At 32.8% G+C, this 25,893-nt stretch overlaps 1 protein-coding gene across 1 annotated transcript in view; it reads right to left on the minus strand.

Moving 5' to 3' along the window:
* The window catches only part of LOC145334618 (sodium/potassium-transporting ATPase subunit alpha-like), a 91,910-nt gene that overhangs the window by 31,936 nt on the left and 34,081 nt on the right, over positions 1-25,893 (minus strand). The window contains exons 5-16 of the mRNA XM_080180152.1: positions 19,863-19,938; positions 17,624-17,694; positions 16,899-16,960; positions 13,798-13,870; positions 12,585-12,714; positions 12,084-12,206; positions 11,383-11,496; positions 5,633-5,778; positions 2,869-2,971; positions 1,848-1,943; positions 870-936; positions 374-428 (exon numbers count right to left, since the gene is read on the minus strand). Of these exons, the coding sequence (XP_080036278.1) occupies positions 374-428; positions 870-936; positions 1,848-1,943; positions 2,869-2,971; positions 5,633-5,778; positions 11,383-11,496; positions 12,084-12,206; positions 12,585-12,714; positions 13,798-13,870; positions 16,899-16,960; positions 17,624-17,694; positions 19,863-19,938 (1,116 nt within the window). The remainder of the gene's footprint in view (positions 1-373; positions 429-869; positions 937-1,847; positions 1,944-2,868; positions 2,972-5,632; positions 5,779-11,382; positions 11,497-12,083; positions 12,207-12,584; positions 12,715-13,797; positions 13,871-16,898; positions 16,961-17,623; positions 17,695-19,862; positions 19,939-25,893) is intronic.

The raw sequence follows: 25,893 nt of genomic DNA on the forward strand, positions 1-25,893 counted from the left end.
GGGGGGGGTTGCCCCCCCCCCCCTAATTTTTAATTTTAGTTAAAAAATTAAAAAAAAAATTTTTTTTGAGTCATAAACCTTCCTGGGACCTATGAAAAGCTACCCTGTTAAGGAGAACCCGATCGGTTCAGCGGTTAGCGAGATCCTTCGGTACAAACACACAGACACACATAAGGTTACTTTATTATAAGGATTTCAAGGGTTTATTTCTGGATTTATTCGTTCGTGGTTATCATAAAGTCGACATACTTTGACAATGATTATGACGACTATATATGACTATGATAAAAAGTAGTCTTGGCTGACATAAACAATCATTACTACATACATACGTTGACATAACAATGACAAAAATATTTAAGAGGGAATTTACCTGGTATTTGTTTGTTGAGTTGAAAGGGATTTCACAAACTTTCTTCCGTTTAGCCCTTTACACCAAAACATTCAATAACAAAATAGTCCGGGATAATAGGGATAAGACAATGGCAAGAGAATTGGTGTACATCCCTAATGATGGTACACAAAATTACTCCTTCTGTTTATTACAATTTTTGGTTGTACACCAAATTCAATAAAAGTCTCCAAAGTTGTTTAGTAAACGGAGAAGAAAACCTTTTTTTTTTTAACTTTTGAGACTAGTGTAATAAACATTCCATAAAACGAGCTAAAATTTGAATTGTTAATTTTTACGAACTTTCATTTAAAAAGTAATTATTGTACCTAATCGCTTCAAGAATAAACATTACAATAAACAATTCGAAACAATATGAAATATTTTGAAACAAAATAAATAAAAATGAAATTTTTTCATTTTTATTTCCCTTTACGTAAAATAAAACATATATCAAGAATTTGAATGTATATCGTGCCTGTAAGCAAGGGTATCTCCTTCTGCCAGTTCTACACATTTCAACAAGGCAGCCTCGGACGCATCACCTAAACAAATTAAAAATTATTGGTGGAAAGTTTTGGATACAATTAGTTTGTACCAACCAATCTATAAATAAAAAACCAAGTCATATGAGAGACCTTGACTGTAAAACTTGGTACTAGTACAATTTCCAGTCTAATGTGCTATTCCTACCTGGATTAACAACATAGGTATAAACAGGTACTAGATTTATATGGCCTCTATGTCCAATAACAGTATAATTATTACCTACATAAAAATATCCATTTGATTGCATGATATTTTCGTCAGAGTCCTATACCTGCACTTTCTGTTTATATGCAATTAAAACAACACAACAGTGCTTCCTCACAGAGTACCCTTTTGAGCACTGAAACCCGCCCTCCGGGAAGGGGCGCTTTTTAAGTTTTCGTTTGTTTGTTTATTACTTTTTATTTAAGGCTAGGTTATATTGGGAACTAGATAGCCCCGTAATATTAGCTATCCCCGTAAGTGTTAAAGGCCCATTCAATCCAACAGCTTTTATAGTATTTGCAAAATAAACCGCATAAGATATTAAGCAAAAATAAACAAAATATCTTGGCCTATCGACAGGTCCACCCTTTATCATAACAATGATATAGCTTACCATTGACCTCTCTCTTCATGATAGGTAGAGCAGATTGTCCAGATTTGAATTCAGCTCTGTTGCACAATGCCGCGACTCTTTTTATAACAATGATATAGCTTACCATTGACCTCTCTCTTCATAATGGGTAGATCCGACTGGCCAGATTTGAATTCAGCTCTGTTGCACAATGCCGCGACTCTTTTTATAACAATGATATAGCTTACCATTGACCTCTCTCTTCATGATGGGTAGATCAGACTGGCCAGATTTAAATTCAGCTCTGTTGCACAATGCCGCGACTCTTTTTATAACAATGATATAGCTTACCATTGACCTCTCTCTTCATGATGGGTAGATCTGACTGACCAGATTTGAATTCAGCTCTGTTGCACAATGCCGCGACTCTTTTCAATAGTAACCAACCTAAACAAACGTTTTTTTTTAAATTTTGCCAGATAAACTCTTAGCGCAAAGGGACGTTCTATTTCATAAAGTAGTAAGGTTTTTTTGTCTAAATTTTAGAATTTCAATAACTACTGAACCGATTAAATTCTCCCGGGATGGTTTTAGGTTGTTTTATTTGGAAGATGTTTTTTTACTTTTGCTCATTCTCAAACTACTGGTATTTTGCCAGGGACGATTTGTATTCGGAGGGTTGAGGTACCCAAATAACCCGAAAGTACTTAAAATTGCAATGTCTTCCTTTAACCTATAAAATGCTTTACTGTAAAGAAAACAAAAACGTTACTGTGGTTAGCAACATCTAAAACTACAGACAGATAGACAGACAGACAGACATCCTAATACATTTAGTTAAGGATATTTGAACGTACATTTTAGACAGTTTGAACTCATCAAAGCATTTAATATCGTTTTATCTGGGACATTAATTTCTGGTATCTAAAATTTAAATTATTTTGTTTCAATTTTATAGAAGCGAAGTTGCTTGTAATTTTAAATGTTCAATTGTCTGTTCGTCGGCTTGTCAATTCACAGGAAACTGTTATGGAGTAATGAGATTTTCTCAGCTGATATTTTAGATAACAAGCAACTTTTCTTAATGACATTTTTAATGTTTTTTTATTAGATCACTTTCTTTTATATTCTAATTTTTCATTTTTCAAGTAAAAAAATAAGATCAAAATCGAAACTTTTCTATTTTAAAACACAATATTATTTCTTATAGCATTATTAATTTAATCAATAATTCAAATTGAAACATGACCTTAAATTTTACTGGATAATTATAAATAATAAAATATAATAATTTTATAGATTTCTCTTTTGCATTTAAGAATATATTACTGCAAAGACCAAAAACTTGTAGGGTAGCTTCTTAATAACTTGCCTTTGTCATCTTTATAGTTCATATTGCCGCCAGATTGATCTTCCGTGGTGTCAGCATCCACAATTCTGTTATCATACCACATATGAGACACAGTCATACGATTCTAATTTATAGTTGTAATCATTTAACAATTAGTTCTAAAAGCAAAAATATTGTTTGGTGGTTTTAAAAAAAAAACCTTTTCAAAATTAGGATAGGTCCGTAGCTTTGTTTAGGGACATCAGAAGTGTTCCATTGTTTAAACATTTGTATGATGATTCCTGTAATAGTTAGGTACAATTTAAAGTGCTGCAACTCAGTTATTATTATCAAAAATATGTCCATTTATTTTGAAAATTTTTGAATAAATGAATAAAAAATATGACCAATGTTTTTATCAATACCAGTTTTAATTTTGCAGATTCTAATCCAGCGGATACTAATCGGTTTCGAAGATATACTAGATATATTTTATTTGCATTATGACTGTTGTTTAAATTGTAAAAATTTATATATTTTGTTTTCAATTTTTCTCTTGTAATATTAAATATCTCTTTTTAAAGTTTGTACTTAAACATAACAAAAGAGAAAAAAAAAGCAGGATTCGTTAGCCGCAAATCGTATCAGCCGCAATCGCTCACTGACAGTTTTAGGGGGCAGAAAATCAGTACTGCAAAATCTAATATACCAACAGCAGCTAAAATATTTCAGCCGCAACTTTGCGGCTGCTGATCTCACAAGTATTGTGAGCAGACGAACATATTCTTATTCAAATTTGATATATCTCATACACACCACATTCTAATTCCCCATATTTTGAACAAAAACCTATTACGACCTTCCTTTTGTTTAGTAGCGAAGCTGCTCTTTACGCGACCATGTCCTTTCGTCTTTCTATCGTTACTGCTTCTAAATTTGCTCTCGGATTGGTCACACACACACACACATAAAGACACTCATATACTCTTCTCCTATTGGCTTATATTCTAATTATGCTCTCTGATTGGTCACACTAACATACATAGACTCTGCTCTTATTGGCTAAAATTCTAATTATGCTCTCTGATTGGTCACACTAAACCACAGACTCTTTTCGTATTGGCTAAAAATCTAATTAAGCTCTCTGATTGGTCACACTAACACATAGACTCTTTTCATATTGGCTAAAATTCTAATTATGCTCTCTGATTGGTCACACTAACATACATAGACTATTCTGATATTGGCTTATATTTTGAATTTGCACTCTGATTGGTCACACTAACACACATAAACTCTTCTCATATTGACTTAAATTCTAAATATGCACTCTAGTAGGTCACACCAACATACATAGACTCTGCTCTTATTGGCTTATATTCTAAATTTGCTCTCTGGTTGGTCAATAGACACTTCTTTTATTGGTTAACATTCTAAATTTACTTTCTGATTGGTCACAATAACATACATAGACTCTGCTCTTATTGGCTTATATTCTAAATTTGCCCTCTAGTTGGTCATACTCACACACATAGATCTTTTCTTATTAGCTTAAATTCCAAACATGCACTCTAGTTGGTCACACTAACATACATGGACTATTCTTATATTGGCTTATATTATAAATTTGCACTCTGATTGGTCACACTAACACACATACATATACTCTTCTCTTATTGACTTAAATTCTAAATATGCACTCTAGTAGGTCACACTAACATAAATAGACTATTCTCTTATTGGCTAAAATTCTAATTATGCTCTCTCACACTAACATACATAGACTATTCTCATATTGGCTTATATTCTAAATTTGCACTCTGATTGGTCACACTAACACACATATACTCTTTTCTTATTGGCTTAAATTCTATATTGACTTTTGATTGGTCATAATAACACATTGACTCTACTTTCATTGGCTTTAATTCTGAATTTGTTCTCTGATTGGTCACACTAACACATAGAATCTTTTCGTATTGGCTAAAATTCTATATATGCACTGCTGTAGGTTACAATAACATACATGGACTCTTCTCTTATTGGCACAAATTTTGAATTTGCTTTCTGATTGGTCACACCAACATACATAGACTCTGCTCTTATTGGCTTATATTCTTAATATGCACCCTGGTTGGTCACAAAAAAAAACGTAGATTCTTCTCTTATTGGCTAATATTCTAAATTTACTTTCTGATTGTCCACACTACCATACACGGACTATTCTCAACCATGAAATAATTTGATTTTAAAATGTTAAGCCAAATTCTTTCTTCAATCCATTCTACTACTTAATTTCAGAATTATTGAACCATATATCTAAATATGTTTTAGAGAGGGGGAAAATACTTGGCTATATTACATGTCAGTGGAAACTGAGCTAGAAATCTTCTAAGAAATTTAAAATCTGTACAGAAAGAAATATGAATTTAATATTACTTTGTTTCCAATTCAACAGTGTTTTATGTTTCTCAGTGTAGCTACTCTTAAAAGTAATTTTACATTCACTTTTGTCCAAATTAACATTAATTAAAGTTGTTTTTATAAATTTCTATCTAAGTAATGCTAAATGTGAAACTACTTTGGGGAAGGAAGTGTAAAATATACGTATACTATATTTGTAATAAACACGTTTTTTGGTTCAAAAACTTTGGGGACGTCTATTAATCTTGATTGGGATATGCAAACTAGATCAGTATTTATTTTACAAAAGGGGTAATTTAGTCCTGAATTTATTCCTGAGCTGCTCTACAATTAATACTTTGTGTACACTGTACATTTTATGTTTTAATTGATAAATGATTTCCTGTGTGAGAGTTCCAGTTTTGTCTGAGCAAATAGTGGAGGTGGATCCAAGGGTTTCTACAGCTTCCAGGTTCTTCACCAGACAGTTCTTGGATGCCATTCGCTTAGCTGTTAGGGTCAGGCACACAGTCACGGTAGCCAGCAGACCTAGATAAACGAACATAAACAAAAATTCTCCTTGTTGACAGAAAAGGTTTTATTTTAATGAGTGGCGAAGCTACTCTTATAATTCGAAATGAACGTAAGTACGGTAAGTGGGGAAACATGCATTTCTCGGCTGCTATTCAAAATAGGCGAGTTATATTTTGATGAAGATTCACTGTACCATCGAGTATCCAGTATATAATTTGCTTGGTCTGTCGGTCATGCTACAAAGAAAAGACCTATACAGTATACATAAGTTTACAATTAAGCTTCCTTTATGTATGTATAAGCATTCTTAAATGACAATAACAACTGCTCTGTAGCTACAAACAAAATAATAGTCCTTATGTTGTTATCAATTTATTTATTTTATACGCTTCATTTTTGTGTACATTAAATATTAATCGCTCGAGGCTTTTGGAGTTTAATTATATAAGTGTTAATAGTGCTTTTAGATTAGTATTTACCACTTTAATTTGCAAAAAGCAGAGGTAAATAATTTGAGTGTTTTTAAGAATCTACTTAATAAGCTACTTAACAATCAAGTCTACAAACAAGGATGATTACATCCATTAGTGGTGAAACACCAAAAAAACCATGTAATGGATAAACAAAGTAAGCAGATGTTTTTTTGTCATAACAAAAGAATAGATAGAGAGAAAGTATGCAAAAACTCAAGAAAATCACGAAACCATTACATTATAAAGTTTATTTATTTGATACATGAACCAATTGACATTTCTATACGTAACTGGATGTCATAGAAATCTTCACTAAAAAATTCAGCTGTTAATCTTTAATAAGTGCCAAAAAAATTACAGTGTTACGGTCTGACAACAGAAAAAGTGAATTATAGAGTATCTTCGCTTCTAATAATATCAAGATTAATATGAAAAACAGGAATGATAACAGCTCAAAGTATAGTTAGCTCAAAATAATTTTATTACAAGTTTGAAAAAATACCCCACCCCTTCATTTTGAAAAAAAATTTATATAAGGGGGTAGAGAGCTCTTTTTCCTATGCTTTCCTGAGGGGCTACTCAATATAACCTAACCTAACATTAACTAACGATAGACTATCCTCCAATCTTATTTTCTAAATAAATGGAGGAGGGGGGGTGGGGGTGGTTATCAATGCCAAACTGCCAAATAGCACACATTCTCCCCTCAATAAGCAAACAATTCAAAGTTAACACCGTGACAGTGTACTATATGTACATTACATTATAAATCTTCTTATTTTAGATGACCAGAGGCACACCCATGAGAAGCAAAGTAAGCCTATATAAATTGTTGCATTTCTGAGCACCCCCCCCCCCCTAAAATTTTTCTCAATTACTGAAAGTCTTGTTCTTTCAGATAATATCAAAATATTAGATTCTTACAGCTCAGGATTGGAACAGTTTATTCACATCAATCAATCATCATCACTTTCTTATTACTATTAAGAACAAGGATTACAACATCCACAAAAGCGAAGCACTGAAACAGTAGGACAAACGAACATTAATACTTGTAGTGTGTCAGAACTGAAAAATCAGAACATAAATGTATAAATGTCGAATCAAAATTTTAATTAAATTTGTTGAAAAACTGCTGAAATACAGGATAATTTTTAAGGACATACTTATTACTTACGTTTTTAGGACTTGATTATAGAGATCGTATAATTTTATCACATACAAATTTATTGTTAAAAAAGTTAAAAACAACATGTTTAAAATAGACGTACAGTCATTCTGGTACCGATTATAGAGTTGCTAAGCTTTCTAAATCGTACCTAACTACTAAAGGAATCACCATGCAAAGTTTGAAATCAATAGGACAATTCTAACATGCCTAAATTAACGAAGCTATCCGTTACAGACGGACGGACCGACCCGAATTATAGAAAAGCTTCGCTTTTAAAATAAGAATGGTAATATGTCGTGATTCTGCCTAATAAGAGTTTAAGAACTGTTAGATGATTTCTCTGCTTAATGAGGTGATACATTATCCAGAAATATACACCCCTGACAGACAGACAACGTTAAATATAAAGTAGCTAGGAAGTTGTCAAAAGTACGCTTAAATTTTATAGAATAAAGATAAGGATCCTAATATATACAGGGCGTTTCAAAAAAACTGCGTTTTCCAAATTTGGGAAACAACCATTAGGAGTACAAAAAAAAATAATTATATGTCAATATTCTTTATAAAAATATGCATTGAAATTGTTACAGGTGTTTTTAATATCTCTGAAAATAACGGCGCATTTTAAAGCATAAATATTTTAAAAGATGCGTATGATGCTTTTTTCTGGTAGAATTTTGTGCCTTAAGGTTGGTTTTCAAAAATTTATTCACTTGAAAACAACATCTTAATACGGCCAATACAATTTTCTACCTATTACACAAAAAATTTCATTTAAAATTCCCATACTTAAGAAACATGACCTTAAAAATTGCTCATGTTCGTAAATCCCCACCCCTCATTTATTCCTATAATCCTTTAATTTGATTGACAGGTTAAGATATAAACTCATAATTTATCCATAATTTGTAATTAAATGCTTTAATAAAAAAATTCAAACTTCAATAACTTTTTTGTCTTTAGAGATTTTTTTATAAAATAAAAAGGAGTTTTTTTTTTTTACTTATAACCTACGTTATTAAAGAAGATTCTTTTACTGCAAATGCATCACAATCAAGAAATGTGAAAAAATGACAAATTGCAGTTTCTTAAAAATGCTTTTGTGAGGAGCTAAAAAGCATTTCACCTTTAAAACTCATTAAAGTACTTTTCTTATACCTTTTTCTAAATTAATATTGAAATTCTACGATTTTTTTTATACATAATAGAAGAGTTATTTAAATTTTTCTTGCACAACATTTTTCACATAAAGCATTTTTGGAAACTATGTACCTATCATAGAGGCCGTATTTTTAGAGATAATGAAAAACACCTGTTATAAATTTGATGTACTTTTTTACAGAGAATAAGGACATATAATCGTTTTTGCTCTATTCCCTCTGGTTGTGTCAGAAAAACGGAAAACGCAGTTTTTTCTGAAACACCGTGTATACACAAATACAACACTCTCAGTCTTTGTATATGGTTCGTAGTATCGTACAGGGTGCATACAAATATTTTTGATTCAAGAGACAATTTTTTTGTGAATTATTGATTTCTAAGAACAAAGTGTATATTCTAGGAAGATTTAATTATAGTAAATGACTCTCAAATAATTTGTATAGACACCCTGTATATACTAGGAAGATTTAATAAAAGTAAATGACTCTCAAATAATTTGTATAGACACCCTATATATACTAGGAAGAGTTGATTATAGTAAATGACTCTCAAATAATTTGTATAGACACCCTGTATATACTAGGAAGATTTAATTATAGTAAATGACTCTCAAATAATTTGTATAGACACCCTGTAGAAACTAGGAAGATTTAATTATAGTAAATGACTCTCAAATAATTTGTATAGACACCCTGTATGTACTAGGAAGATTTAATTATATTAAATATGACTCTCAAATAGTTTGTATAGACACCCTGTATATACTAGGAAGATTTAATTATAGTAAATTACTCTCTAGTGAGTTGCACATTTACTCTACTTTATTATCTCAAGAATAATAAAAAAAGTTATTTTATTGAGAGGTAGTTTTAAGATTTAAACGCAGTTACCACTAAAATTCCTCAATCAGTAAGTTTAGTTTGAAAATTTAATATCATATTGAAATTGACTAATTTGGCTTTATGGATTTTTTTTGAAAAGGTTGATTTCTCTAATTTACTGTCAATTACTGTAATCCAGTCGCTTGCACCCCCTGTAGGTTATTAGACAAACTTAAAAATCGAAGAGTGGTTGCGAGCTTGGGGGTGTAATACAGACAACTTGAGGGGTGCTAATGAAATAAATATTTTTCAGGGTAGCTTAATAATAATATCACTATTAATCCTCCTAAATTTTAGTAGATAAATGAATACACGCCTTTTCTGTGCGCTTTTGCTTTAGTCTATTACTTTTATTCTAGTTACTTTGGTTGATATAATGAAATCTCAACAATAATATACTATAATTAACTTAATCAACAAGTTCTATTAACATCGTATGTATAATAAACTTTTATCTTTTAAAATTTTCGATTAGTCGTATAAATATTACATTGCATAAATCTTTTGTATTCCCCCCGTGGACCATATCTAAGCTTCTCTGGAATTTGTATATTTCAGCAGTTCATAAGATCTTACATACATATATGTTAACTTAATACTATATAGAATATCTATAATACAAAGTAGAACGATGTCTGTCCGTCTGTCTGTCTGTCCGTCTGTCTGTCCGTCTGAAGCTTAAAATCTCAGTAACCGCTGAAACGATTGGGCTCTACTTTTCAGGGATTATACCTGCTGATCCTGTGATGGTTTTAAGCTATTTTCTTGGGGGGTGGGACACCCCCAACCTCCCCAAAAACACAAAAATCCCCCCCCCCATTTTTTTTATTGCAGAAGATTTTCTTGGTCCATTTTTTTGCAGGAGATTTCCTTGGTCTTTTTACGAATTTCACCTTAATTTTTTTTGATCACCTCTTGGGGCAAAGCCCCTAGAGGCTAGGGGCGAAGTATATAGTTAGAAAAATGATTTTATATCAGTTTTTAAAGAAAATAAAAAAAAGGAAAATTAATAATGCAATTTTTATTAAACTTAATAGCTATATTTAAAATACGAAATTGTTTTATATCCTTTTATTAATCAAAACTATTTCAGAATAAAAATTGTTTTCAAAAATGAAATTTTAATTCGACCAAATATAAAATAAATAAAAATGAAATATATAGGAATTCAAACTTAAGTATAGGATAATAAAGTTTTGATTTGTAAACCTATTTGTGGTTTATTACAATACTAGCGGCTTCGCCCCTAGCCTTTTAGAGGCTTTGCTCCAAGAGGTTTGATCAAACCAATTTTTCGTATTCTAGATTTAAAAGAAAAATTTTAATTTATTTTAATTTTAGTCTTAAAAAGAAAAGAATTTTTTTTTCGAGGGGGTATTTTTCATTTTTTTGAGGGTTGGGGGTGTCCCACCCAAAAAATAGTTATAAACCTTCCCGGGACCTATGAGAAACTACCCTGTAAAGGAAAACCCGATCAGTTTAGCGGTTCAGATCCTATGATGTACATGAAGTGCTTGACCAAGAAAAAAACCGCCTAATATAAATCTTTTTCGCGCATTAATACGCGCTACTAGGTAACTGCATTAATAAGTAATAGCTTTTCAAGATTATTTGTTGGACTTCTTTAGGCGGTTAAAATTTTTAGCGAACATAATGTATTGTATACGTTCAGCCGTTTGGCAGCCTTTTAAGCTCATACATTTTTATAGATAACCAATCCCAGGAACATTTTACCGTGTAAAGCATCTGAACTATTTTTTTTAATTTAAAAATTTTAGAACTCTACAAAGAATCCGAAAAAATAAGCCATGTAACGTCAATAGATCCATCTCTTTTTAAGGGGTTTCCTTTCTCACTTCTCCTCTCACCCCTCATTTCTATGACGTCACACGGCTAATTTATTTGGACACTTTGTAGAGCTTCAATATTTTACCTTCTGGTACGTTGGCGACAATGATACCAATGAGAAAGATGACAGCATCCAGCCAGTGGTAACCAAGGATAAAGGCGATGATGAAGAAAGTCACTCCGAGGAAAACAGCGACTCCTAAAAAAGAAAAGGATAATGAATGTAAAGATGTATAACCCAGACAAATAACTGGCTCAAGTGTTTGGGACTTTTTTAGTCTGCTAGCAAATTGATTTCTTCTTGGCTGTGTTTTATTTCCGACGCTACTGGCTGATATTCAAAGACCTAATTGAAAGTCGGCACAGGTTACCCACTCCGTGGGTAGAGTTACATATAGCTCGTGCCCCCTCTATTATTTTACTTTAATGACACCATCAATAATTGGTAAAAATCATCTTTTATTACTTTGATAAAAATGTGTGTATCTCATCTCTAGACATGAATTAACTAAGGTCTAATAATTGATATATTATTACTTGGATGTTTCAACAGATTTGCATGTACTCTGATAAAGTAATGCTCGCAGCTGCCTAAAATAACGATTACCCCCTTCCTTCCTACGGGATGAATGAACTGGCCAATAAATAAGCCTATGAGGCCCATTTTTGCAAGCTAAATGGACGACAAATTTTCCCCTGTCATACACAGACAGACACGGGACATACAGCATGATTACTTGATTATGTATAGAGTAGCTTTGGTGTAAACTTTAAATATTAATTTACCTGTAATAATGTGAATAAAATGTTCAATCTCTTTAGCAATAGGAGTATCTCCGGTATCGAGGCCAGAGGCTAACCCAGCAATCCGTCCCATCACTGTGTTATCTCCACACATCACAACAATACCTATGCAAATGTATATACTATTTATATAATGTATACCCTAGAAATCCTTACATAGTAAATAACTTAGTAATCCTAACCATCACCTACCGCTCCGCCCCCCCCCCAAAAAAAAAAAATAAAGGTTTTGACGTCCTTTGGGGAAGTTCTTCGTATGTTTGTTTATTACTTTAGGTCTGGATAGGTCTGGTGATAAACACGAGATAAGCCCTGTAAGGTTAGAGCCCTCCACAGGGGTTAAGTATAGGAACATACCCCCCTCCCCTACTCAATTTATTATTAACATAGGGGGAGGGGAGTTCAATGCTCGACAGGTACTTTACGAATAAGTACTGTTTACCATAAAAAAAAACACTCATTGTGCTTAAAATTATTCAATACCTTTACAAGAACCCTCGACAGCATTGGTAGAGAAAAAGGCCAAATTTTTAGTTTCCAGTGGGTTTTCATGTGTGTATTCTGGTCCGCGGGACTGCGGCTCAGATTCACCAGTCAGCGAGGAATTATCAACCTAAACAAGCACAATTATTTTCATTGGTAGCAGAGCAACATTATGTAATGCACTCGCGGCTGCGCCCCTTGGGCTAATATTCGAAGTAAATAGTAAGGTTGTTATAGTCAAAAGCAAAGCAGACCGACGAAATACATGATATACACTTTTAAAGTAGCTGCGCTGAGTTAAAAACAAATGAAATTTCATACTTTTTTTCTTATGTTTTCTTCTCACAAATGGACAGTACTCAACTTTTGACAATTGTATAACATTTTACCCAAGGCTATTTTTAACTGAGTTTAAATTTTCCAACTAGCTCAACTTTTTTCCTTCTCTAAGTGAATGTGTAAAGTGTTTAGAAGCATTTCAGAATATTTAAACAGATATAATAGAATTAAAATTAGACTGACATTATACATTTTTTCATGATTTGAAATACTATGTAAGCTTAGCTAATCTATTCATTTTGAATGTACGTCGGTACATTTTAAACGTTTTTTGGAATATTTTTGGCACACAAGCGGATTAAAATTTGAGGCTTTTGCGCGGCTGATTAACGGCTGCCGAGCTCTGATTAAAACCATGAAAAGACTATTAGATATAATCCCTGAAGAGATGATTCCAATGGATCCAGTGGTTGGTGGATTAGAGACAGACGGACAGACATCATAGTAATTTGTATTATAGATTACCATCCATTCAAAACGTAGAGGCGTGCTTTCTAAAAGACAGACAATTTAAAAATCCTCTAATGTTTGAATTAAGCTCTGGTTAGGAATACATTTAGGAATATCCAAATTTATTTGGATTAAGTTTAACATAAGCCTTTCCATCAATCTGATGTCGAGACCATCCTATAGAAATTAGATTTTAACTATTCAATTTAGAAATATAATTAAATATCTATGAGTAACAGGATCTGTGTGGGTATGTACAATGTAGCTTAATGAATTAAAATTTAATTTACCTTTTCTTTTTAAAAACTAAAATAAAAAATGGAGCGGGGGGTGTCGAATTCAATTTCCACCAACTCAAATGCCTCTACAGGGCCTCTAGGTAATTAAATTGAAAGGAAAATTAAATTTCTAAAATAACTATTACCTTAAAACCTCTTGACTCTACAACCCTGACATCTGCAGGAATTCTGTCTCCAAATTTTATATCGACAACATCACCTGGTCAGGTCAATTTATGATCATATGCATATAGAATATTCAGGTAGGGAGGGAGGGAGGGGAAAATTGTTCCAGTCTCCGAAGATTTATGATAACGTTTTCTTATCTGTATACCTATCAACTTTGGGGACGATTAGTGAGTATTGATTGGTTGGTTCATTAGGTTGAGCGTCCAAACGTTTCAACCACTAACTGTAATCTACAGAATGGAAAATTTTGTTTATTATGAGTGGGGATGTACATCAATTTATCGGCTATTGTATTATCCCTTTAGATCCCTAATATTTAAGAATATGTTTAAGGTATAAACTGTACTGAAGATTTTCTGAATTTCAATCAATTGTTCCTTCTTTTTAAAAGCGAAGCTTTTCTATAATTAGGGTCGGTCCGTCCGTACGTCAGTAACGGATAGCTTTTTCCGTTAATTTAGGCATGTTAGAATTGTCCTATCGATTTCAAATTTTGCATGGTGATTCCTTTAGTAGTTAGGTACGATTTAGAAAGCGTAGCAACTCTATAATCATTACCAAAATGTCCGTACGTCCATTTTAAACATGTTGATTTTTTTACTTTTTTAACAACAAATTTTTATGTGATCAAATCATCGGATTGATCTGATTTTTGGTATATTGATTCCTGGGACAACAAAGTATAATGTAATAAGCGAAGCAACTCTATAATCAAGCCCTAAAAATGTAAGTATGTCCATAAAAATTATCCTGTATCAAGCAGTTTTACAACAAATTTACTTACAATTTTGCTTTGACTCTTATAAATTTATATTATGATAATTAAGTTCTAACACTATACAAGTGTTAATGTCCGTTTGTCCTACCGTTTCAGTGCTTCGCTTTTATGGATGTTGTCATCCTTGTTTGTATATAAAGTACTTAATTTTTCAAAACAATTCTTTTCTAATATTAGGGTCTGTATGTAACGGCATAAATTTAGGCATGTTAGAATTGTCCTGACGATTTCAAAATTTGCATAATGATTACTACAATAGTTGGTACGATTTAGAAAAGGTAGCAACTCTTTATCGTTACCAAAAAGTACATGCGTCCATTTGACACATGCTGATTTTTAAACTTTTTAGAGAACCATTTTTATATGATTAGTATATTCATATAATTTTTAAAATAATTTCTAGGACAACGAGGTACAACATTTCACGCGAAGCATCTCTATAATCAAGTCCAAAAAATGCATGTATGTCCTTAAACAGTATCCTGTATTAACGCAATTTTGCAACTATAATATATGCAAATTGGTTTAGACTTATAAATTAATATACTGCTTATAAAGTTTTGACACTATGCTAGTGTCAATGTTCGTTTGTCCTTCCGTCTGATTTTTATAGCTTCGGCTTTATAGATGTTGTCATCCTTGTTTATCTATAATTATTCTACATAATTTTAAATATTTTTCTCGTAATCATTCGAATCCGGTGGATAGGAACCGGTTCTCATCCATACGAAAAAAACTATGTTTAGCATCGTATTATATCTAGCTTTCTACGAATATAGAAATGTACAATCATAAGATTAAAACCAGTTTTTTTAGCCGGTGCCTTTGGCACCTCGGGGCTAAAAAAACTAGTTTTAATATCATAATTGTACTTTCTATATCCGCGGAAAGCGGTTTATAGTACGATGAAAGAAATAACTATTTATTCACTCAAAATTTATTGTAAAAAGATAAAAAAAAATTTGCAGGAAGTTACTTTTCTTGCTACATCAAATTCTGTACAAAACAACTATTTTTAAACTTTCTTAAAAGTTTATATTTCACTCAATAACATGTAGCTCACTATTCTTGTAAAAAACAAAGTTTGTCTACAGCAGGGATGTGTTCGTTCAACTGATACGGATAACATGTAAGAATCAACAGTTTTAATCCCTTTGTAAGGATTACTGTTACGGTTAGGTATTATCTAGACAGCGTTGCAATTTTGCATTTGTGTTAATATGTCCGTTTGTACCTTTGACTGATATGTAGCTATGTAGCTAGAAACATTAAAAAATCATTTGAATATGTTTGTCTTAAATCGGTACTTCCAGCTTTTGCAACGGCCAACCCAGGTTATGAAAGTACCAAACTATGCATAAAATTATGTAAATATGTGTAAGAAATATCATTATCATTTTGTATGCTTATGTTGAAATACATCTATCTATCTATATTCAGTATATTTTTTTTAGATATTGTCATCCTTGTTCTCTTCTATGTATTTTTACTAGAAATAGTAAACACATTTTAAAATGTTTACATTTCTAAATTTTAGGTTTTAGACTCTTTTTAAAAATTGAAAATACATTTGTTTTATATTTGTGTACAATTATTTAAGTGGACCTAAACAAATAAACATTCTAAAACATTTGTGTGCTTTTAATTTTGGTTACAATACATTTTACAATCAAGGATTGTAGCATCCATAAACCCCAGCCCGTAACAATCGATTAATTTTATTCGTTGGTTATGCCTTCTTCTGAATAAAACCGAAGCTAAAAAAGTCTTTTATAGAGAATTAATTCCAATGAAAAATACCTAATATATTCTATTAACGTAATAACCTTTTCAGTTGTAATTATATTGAATCTTTGACATACGGAATGACGAAATCATAAACTATTAATGAAGAAAATTTTAACTAAAATATTATCAAACACGGATGATAATATAAGCAGAACATTAATTGGTAAGTCTTAACAGAACTTTATATATATTTGTTGTAAAATTGCAAGGACATAATTTTATATTTAGGATTTGACTATAGAGATGCCTTGCTTTTAAAATTGTGCTTTGTTGTCCTAGGAATAATTGTTACAAAAATCATTCGATTACGATAATTCGAAGATTTTTTGTCAATAAAGTAAAGAATTGGAATGTTTTAAATGGACGTATAGACTTTTGGGTAACGATTATAAAGTTGCTACAATTCCTTAATCGTACCTAACTGTTATACAAATCTTCATTCAAAGTTTGAAATCGATAGGACAATTCTAACAAATTGTATGATGATAATTTCCTATGGTTAATTCTTCAGCCTTGATATTTACTTTCTCTCCCTCTCTCAAACACAGAGCATACTACAACACAACAACAACAATTTTACATTTTATCATAAATTTAAACAAATAGGCTTATGGTTAATTATCGCATCGTATTATTGACTATCCGCGGACAAATTATAAGAATAAAACCAGTTTTGTTAGTCCCGATCAGCAGAAGGCCCAAACTAGCAAAACTGGTAATAATTTCTTGATTTTTATTTTGATATTCGTGGAAAATTGTCTGTAATACGATGATTTACGTGATTTTAAGGTATGGATGAGAACTGGTTTTAGTATATCAATCAGCTTTGAAGCCATACTGCAATTTTTTTTACAATACGATAATACAGTGTGTTTTTTTTATGAGAACTTTTTTGAAAGCAATTTTACCCCACTTATAGTTAACTGCAAAAGGTTGAATATTTGAGCATAAGAAAAATGCGCTAAAAACCATTTTTAGATGTTGACACCTAAGTTTAGAATTTTAGATTTTACTGTACTTTTTAAATAAAAACTGAAATATTTTTTTGTTGTTCTATTAATTGCATTAAAAAACGAAGAAAATAAGCCATTAATCATTAAATTCTGATAACTAAAAGTGGGGTAAAATTACTTTCAAAAAAGTTCTCATAAAAAAAACACACTGTAGTTAACACACAAGACTCTTATAAAGGATAGAAATAAAATGTAAATATTTTCCTGTGGAACCATGTTGGCGAATGACTCCATGATCTTGGAGGATTTTGACTCTTGATAGTAAGAGAAGATACCTAAATAAAAGAAGATATCATTTATAGTTAACTGGACAAATATATATATAACAGGATGTCTGTGTGTGTGTGTGTAGCAAAAAATATCACTAACCGCTGAACTATCATGGTTCTCTTTATAGTGAAGCTTCTCTTTTTTCTAAAATTTTGTTCAAATGCCAAAAAATTTACAATCTATAATACAAAGTAGAACGATGTCTGTCTGTTTGTTTGTCTGTCTGTTTGTTTGTCTGTGTGTCTGTTTGTTTGTAGCGAAGGATCTCGCTAACCGCTGCACCGATCGGGTTTTCCTTTACAGGGTAGCTTCTCATAGGTCCCGAGAAGGTTTATAACTATTTTCTTGGGGGGGGGGGGTGGGACATCCCCAACCCTCCCCAAAAAATGAAAATACCCCCCTCCCCCCCCAAAAAAATTCTTTTTAAAACTAAAATTAAAATAGTGGGGTCGTTTACCCCCCCCCCAAAAAAAAAATTCCCCCCCCTAAGAAAAAATTTAAAAAAAATTTTCTTTTAAATCTAAAATTCGAAAAATTGGTTTGATCAAACCTCTTGGGGCAAGCCGCTAGTAAATAAATTTCTTGATTTTTAATTAAATTTACCCCTACACTATGACAAATATGCAGTTAGATTAAGATTCATACATTATTCAAATGCAGTATAAAAGTTAATTTCGGCACCAGGTTAGAAACATGGTTTCAATGGGTTCAACGCAAATTTTATATGTTGCCATACATTGTGACCAAAATAATTAAACAGGATATTTTCTTTGAAACATTTAGTTTTTCATAGATAATCAAAAGTTTTGGAATAGTTATTTATCGCATCGTATCATAAAAATTTGTTTCAGATCTTATGGCGGAGAACCGGTTCTAATTCACCGGGTATTAATCGGATTTTAAGCGATACTGGAATAGATTCTCCACAAGGTTGTCGATCAAATAAACCTTGTTTGATTGATTATCTTGAGAAAATGTAATTATAAAAGGTTCTGACTATTAATGGTAACAAATTACATATTTCTATTGCAATCAACACAAGATAAAAGCCAAGAATTTTCCTTCAATTCAAGAAGAATAAATTGAATGATTTGCTGGTACACAAGCACACATATAGATATATCTAACCGAATTGCATCCTATATTCACTGCAACATTGTTCAATAAGTGTGCTTATAAACTAACCAATATTATACACTTTATTTATCTCAAACTGTATAGCATCCACAAACAAACTTATTTTTTTTCTGCAACTCAATATAAAACGAAAAAAGAGGCTAGGTAAAGGAAAGGTAAGTACAGAGTAAGGTAAGAAAAAGTGTAAGATAGGATAGAGAAGTGAAGTCAAGTGAAGGGAACAGGGACAGACATGAAAACTTATAGAGTAGATTTTTTGCTAAAATTATTATATTTTAATTATGGTATAGCAATAAGAAGCTTTAATTTTTTTTGTGAAGATACTACTGATAAATCTGTTCTTATGTGCAGTTATCAACTAAAAGGTTTGATTCTTTATCTGGATTGTGTAAGCACATTTTGAATATTCAAGTTTTGACTATCCAAATTTCCAACTTTCAATCCCAAGCAACAATTTGAATATTTACAAATTGGGAGGTTGCAGGTTAGACCAGGGTTGTCAACATAATTGTTAGGATGAGATGCAAGATTTGTTAAGGTTTGATGAAAGCCACTGGGACAGTAATAAATTCAACAGCTGTAAGGATAATTCATGGTTACCAACTATTTAATTATAATAATTACAACAAGTTAAGTGGAAGGATAATTCATGGTTACCAACTATTTCATTGGACACAATACAATCTGTCCCGATTTTGTATTACTTTTGCGGAACATGATTTCAGTTACGTCATATTTTTCTTTCCCGAAAAAGGAAAGGAAGAAAGAAAAAAAGGGAAGGGGGGAAGAAAAAAGAGATGGGAGAAAATGGGATTTTCCCCATCTCTTTTGAAGAGATTTTCTTCCCCCCTTCCCTTTTTCGGGAAAGAAAAATATGACGTAACTGAAATCATGTTCCGCAAAAGTAATACAAAATCGGGACAGATTGTATTGTGTCATTTCATTGTAATAATTACAACAAGTGGAAGGATAATTCATGGTTACCAACTTATTTATGCTTGTAATAATGGTTATGAACTATGTATATATTTTATACCTGTGATAACGACAACAGCTGTAAGGACAATACCAAGATACAAGTTATCATCTGGAGGTTCCTCAAACGTTGATGCCTGAAAAAAAATAAGGTTTTTAGGGTAGTAGAACTTAGAAATAATGTGGAGCTAACAAGCGAAAAACATCTAAAATTGTCTTTACTACGAAGCGTTGCCCCCCACAAATCACGACAGTTACAGCTGAGTAGAACCGAAAAATAAAACACTTCTATACATATCAAAGGATATCAGTATGTGTGCATATATATCAGCTAATATCTCGTAAACGGCTAGACCAAGACAAGTTTTCTCTCTGTCCAGAGAAGTTTTAAGACTATTATGTTGTGACACTAAACCCCATCAATAAAAAATATATCACCAAATATTTTGTAAACAATAATAAATGTGAGGAGGGGGGGAGGGAGGGGGTTTAACTTCTATACCACCTCTTGTTAAGAAAATTGTAAGTGCACTGGAAATGGTCTTCAGGTAGATAGATAGATAGATTTATTATTCCACTAGTTACATATAATATAATAATAAAGCACATTAGGATTTAATAATGAATTACAATTAACATATACAGTATTATATATTAAAATATAACTAGGAAGATTCATGGCACTACACTGTATCTTGGTACGTTGTAGATTTACCCACGACTTGGTTCTGTTTTTCAGGTTGGGGATTGGGTGAAGGCGGCAGAAGGACAAGACAGGCTGAAAGGCCAAAAGTCATGTTTAAATGTGTTGTATTTTTTAAATTTAGTAGCCTTCATTCCTGCCTATCCCCCTTCGCCCTGAAAATGATTACATTATAACATATATTATTACATATATGGATACTTATGAAAGAAAAAAAACTTCCGGTAAGCAGGTTTATGTTTCATATTGTTACAAATTTTTTTGTTATTTAATACAGTAGTTGTTTATGTGATGTATAGTCCCTTTCTTCCTGATTTAAGAGCAATGCATGTATTTTATAGTTTAGCTTTTAGTTCTTGTGTCAACCGTTTCGGAGCAAGACATTGCTCTGCAACACGACACGAACATAAAAGTGAACAGTTGTATTAATATTAATATTATTATTGTATGTTAATCTTGTCTTGAATTAATACACTTTATAAGAATATTTAGCTGTTTGTTCTTGCTATTACTACACGTCATTTTGGCGCAGTAGTGTAGTACGAATCTATAGCTCAGATTTTCTTTTAATTGTATTATTTCTTTGCTTTTGGTTTTTGTTCAGGATATTTGTGGTGACCAGGATGGACATTTCTGAATGGAGGAAGATGTCTCAGGTGGAGAAGGATGAGTACATGATTACTTTTTGGGGTACGGTCAAGAATGAGATTCATGCTATTGGGACTAAAATTGATAATGTGGCGGCGGAGCTGGGTGGGCGTATAGCGCCACTGGAGACGAAAATTCAAGAGTTGACGGATAATGTTGATACTAATGTTGCTGCGGTTACTGGACTGGCTACTCGGATGGACGATTTAGAAGATCGTCTTAATAAGGTGGTGGAGCCTAGTGTTGATAATGATATCAAGACTGAGAATGTGACCGTTGTGAATGAGTTTATGACTGGCCAGCAGCGAATTCTTGAAAAGATTGCCCAGCGGAATAGTTTGAATGACCAGCAGAATGGTTCGAATACCCAGCAGAATTGGTCGAATAACCAGCAGAATACCCAGCAGAATGGGTCGAATAACCAGCAGAATGGTTTAAATAACTCTATGCCGTGGCAGAGAACGGCTGGTGGATCTGGAGGATTTGGAGGATCAGAAGAGAAGCCTAAACTGTTTGCTGGTGGTTCTCGGCCTATTTTTGGTGGTATGCAGGGAAATGAAGATAAGATCATAAAACTTTGGGAATTGTCTAGAGTTGATGCTGTGGATAATATCTACAATGGAGTTCTCATGTGGTGGCCAGCTATTTCTGAGGTTGATGCGGAGGATTTTAATACGCTCAACTTTTTTGAAGCTGGACTGAGTGATTCGCAGGTTAGTTGGTGTAAATCTCTTGTTTATGTACCAGATAGATCTCTGTATGTTTCGCAGGGGGAGGAGAATGTGCATAGGTACAATGAAACGTGTGCTAAACTTGATGATCAGTTCAGAAAAAATGCGCCTGAATTTGCGCCTGAATTTGCGGTTGATGATGATGTGATTTTCTTTGATGATTATTTGGAGAGATTTTGGATGACTACTAGACGTTATCATATGACTAATCATCAAGTGTGTAAGGAAATTTTGTTTGATAAATGTGTGGGTGTAAGAACCGCTTGTGGTTATACACTAAAACCTGCTGATATGGAGAATAGACAATTAACATTAAAGGGGTACTTGTGTAAGATGCGAGAGACATTTTTACCACCCGACATGAAAAATGTGTGTAAAGATGCGTATTTGAGTGTTAAGCAACATGAGAATGATAAGATTGATGCATTTTTTGATAAGATACTATCTTTCTGGAAACGTGCGTATCCGAAACCAACTGATGATATGTTCATGGATTTCTATTCTCAAGTGTGTAATGTGGTTTTATCTCCACTTTTGGCTAATCAGATGCGTCAATTTGCGTTGGATTTGGAGCGTGACGGACAAGTGCGAATGATAACGAAGTTTCGGACAGAGTTAATAGTTAAAGCACAATTGATTGTTAAAGGGCTACAATTTAATCAAATTTCAGGGTCAATGGCTAGAGGATGTACAACAAACCAGATGGCTTTGGCTAAAACGATGGTTGGTGGCGTTGGTTCCAAGTCAAATCCTGTAACTATTGATCAGGTTAGTGATGAAGATAATTTGTCATATGAAATAAATCAATGTGAAATTGATTTAGCTGATGAATTTGGTGGACCAGCTGAACTTATTCCTTTAATTGGCGCAATTCAAGGTGGTTTTATTTGTTATTATTGCAACAGAAAGGGTCACATGATGAGGGATTGTTTTGATATTAGAGATAAAAAGTTGCCTAATCCTAAAGGAAAATACTTTTTGCGGTGGGGAAACAAGCCTTTTGTTCCTTATAAGACGGGGCAAAAGAGTTTTAAAAAGAATGAAAATAGTATGGATAAAAAGAAATTGGTTGGTGAAATTGAAGGAGAGGTGAAAGAAGGGGAGGATACGAAGGAAGTGGCGCATGTCGATGGTTTAGGGGCAAGCGATTATGAAGACGATCTTGTAGCGGAAGTCGAGGCATGGAATAATGCTATTATAGATGACATTTTATGGTTTTAATGTTTTGTATGTATTATAATCATAAAACCTTATTCCATTTTCTACTTGTTACGCGGCATTGTTTTGATTTATGCGCATTGTAAATAAACAACAACAAAACAAAATTAATGATAAAGAGTGAACGAAGCAACTCTAATTTTGTGATAATTTATTTTGATGGTTTATTTTGAATTATGAAAAGATAACATATTGTTTATAAGCCTATATGAAATTATGAGATTATGTTATAATGGAAATCAAAATAATTAATTTAGTTTTTGATTATGTTTTGTTGAAATTAGGAAAATTCATTTTTGTTTCAGACTGTTGTGGAGTCTAACAGAGATAGAATAATAAAAAGTGAAAATGAAAAACGAATTAGGAATACAATTTTGTAAAATTGCTATTGAAAAATATTAAATTGAATTTTAAATTGAATTAAATTTGATAAAAATGTGAAATTAGATATTTGAAAAGTATTAAATTTTGATGAAATGTGGAAAATTGTTTTAAAAGATGAGTCAGTTATTGTGATTTAAAGTATTCGATTTTAAAACAATTATATTGCGATTTAGTAATGTTGATTCAGCAAAATTTTTAATGAAGTTTAGAATTTCATGAAGCAAAATTGTTATAATGCATTAGATATAATTGTGGAGAAGTCTCTTTCTATGAAGGAAGGGAGGGGCTGTCTCTCGGAGCTGGTATGCACAAATATGGTGGAGCTGTCTCTTTTGTGAACATATTTGCAACGAAGATTGCACTACCTCTCAGAGTTGGTATGCGCAGATATGGGGGAGCTGTCTCTTTTGTTTGAGAAAAAGGGGGAGTGACCATATTTGCAAAGAAATTTGCACTACCTCTCAGAGCTGGTATGCGCAAAATGGGGTGGTGTATAGAGGTAGCTGCAATGATTATCGGCGTGGAGCGCGCCATGCGCAGAAAGTTGAGCTGCGCAGAGAAGCAAAGCTGCGCAAGAAGGTGCTCTCAGATTGGCTGAGAAGAGTGTTTGCTGTGATTGGGAGATACTGTCATCATTATTTATTTGATGATTGGTCGGAGAGAAGTTTTACTGATTGTGGATTAACAATAGTTTGGGATGTTTCTGTTGGCCGGAGAGAAGTTTTGTTGATTGTGGATTAAGAGATTTTTTGGACGTTTCTGTTGGTGGATGAAATATTGTCGGTGAGTAAATTGTTTTATTCAGTTATTTTGTTATTTGTTGTAGACAGATAGATAGTTATTTGATAGACAATTGGATAGTTACAACCTCATAACTGCTGGTGTTAGTTAGATAGCTGTTTTATAAGTTTCATGAAGATTCTGAGATGGCGGCTGGAGCGGCTGAAGTCTATGTTCCAACGAAGATTGGTGGCATGGAAATCCTGACCTTAATTGATAGCGGCAATGCAAGAGGCTGCCTGATATCTCAAGTGTTGGCTAGAAAGCTTGATTGTGTGATTGAAGAAACGGATTCGAAAGCAACAGGCGTGCAGGGTTCCAGCATCAAGATTGATGGTGTTGTTCGGAATGTTGAATTTCAGATTGGAGGTCACAGTTTTCAAGAAGATTGCTTTGTTATTTCCGGCATGACTGTACCTATGAACCTAGGCAGTTATTGGCTGAACAAAAATAACGTGAAGACGATATTTGCCAAAGACGGCAACAGGATTGAGATGCATGGAATCAGTGTGAATTTAGTAGCTAAACGGAAAATTGTAGTGAAGAATTTGGTTCATACAGTTTTGGAGAAAATGGAGAAAGCAAGAACTAAGAAACCTGAGATTAATGTAGCTGAGTTACAAGATCAAAAATGGATTTGCTCATTGAAAAATCGAATAGAAATTCCTGCATTGAGTACAGTGGTGGTAGAAGTTTCAACTAAGGGAAATATGCCTGAAGGACAGTTGTGTTATATAGCTCCTAGACAAGGTTACTGTAGCCGAAATAACTTGTTGATAAACGAAGGAATTACTGAGGTGGGAAAGAACGGTAAAATTATGACTAAAATCACGAATTTTGAAACTGTTAAGAAATCTGTTCCTGCTGGTACTTTGGTTGGAAATTTGTTTTTGGCGGAGAAGATAGCAATGCTGCAAGAGAACAGAGTTAAAGAAGATGTGTCAACAACATTAAAGAAGATTCGTTTTATTAAAGATAAATTGAAGTTGGATAAAGTTCCGTTTTTAAAAGATAATGTTTCTTTGAAAGGAAGAATAGTTGGTTTGTTTTTAAAGAATTTCAAGGCATTATCGATTGATCCTACGGATATTGGATCTTGTACTTTGGAGGAGTATGATATTCAGTTGGTTCCTGGAGCTCAACCTTTCAAAAATAGGATGATTAGACTCAATCCTCATCATGCAGAGAAACTAAAAGAACAGATTGATTTATGGTTGGAAACAGATGTGATAGAAGAGTGTAATTCACCGTTTAATTCTGGAATTTTTGCTGTTAAGAAGAAGGTTGGAAATACTAACGAGGTGAAAGTCCGTTTTGTCCTGGATTACCGCTCGTTAAATGAGATAACTGAGAAGATCTGTTACCCTTTGCCTAATATTGGAGAGCTATTTGACAAACTTGGAGGAAAGAAGATTTTTACGTCTATTGACCTAACTTCAGCGTATAATTCAATGCACTTGAAGGAATCTGTCAGGAAATATACAGCATTTTGTTCTAATGGACGGCAATATTGCTTCAAGAGGCTTCCGTTCGGATTGACCAATGCTCCAAGTGCATTTGTAAAGTTGATGGATAGAGTAATGGATTTGAGTCCTGAATTAAGGGCATTTTGCCTAGTTTATTTGGAC

Source organism: Acartia tonsa, chromosome 2 (assembly GCF_053477335.1).
Source record: "Acartia tonsa isolate MP-2025a chromosome 2, ASM5347733v1, whole genome shotgun sequence".
NCBI lineage: Eukaryota > Metazoa > Arthropoda > Copepoda > Calanoida > Acartiidae > Acartia > Acartia tonsa.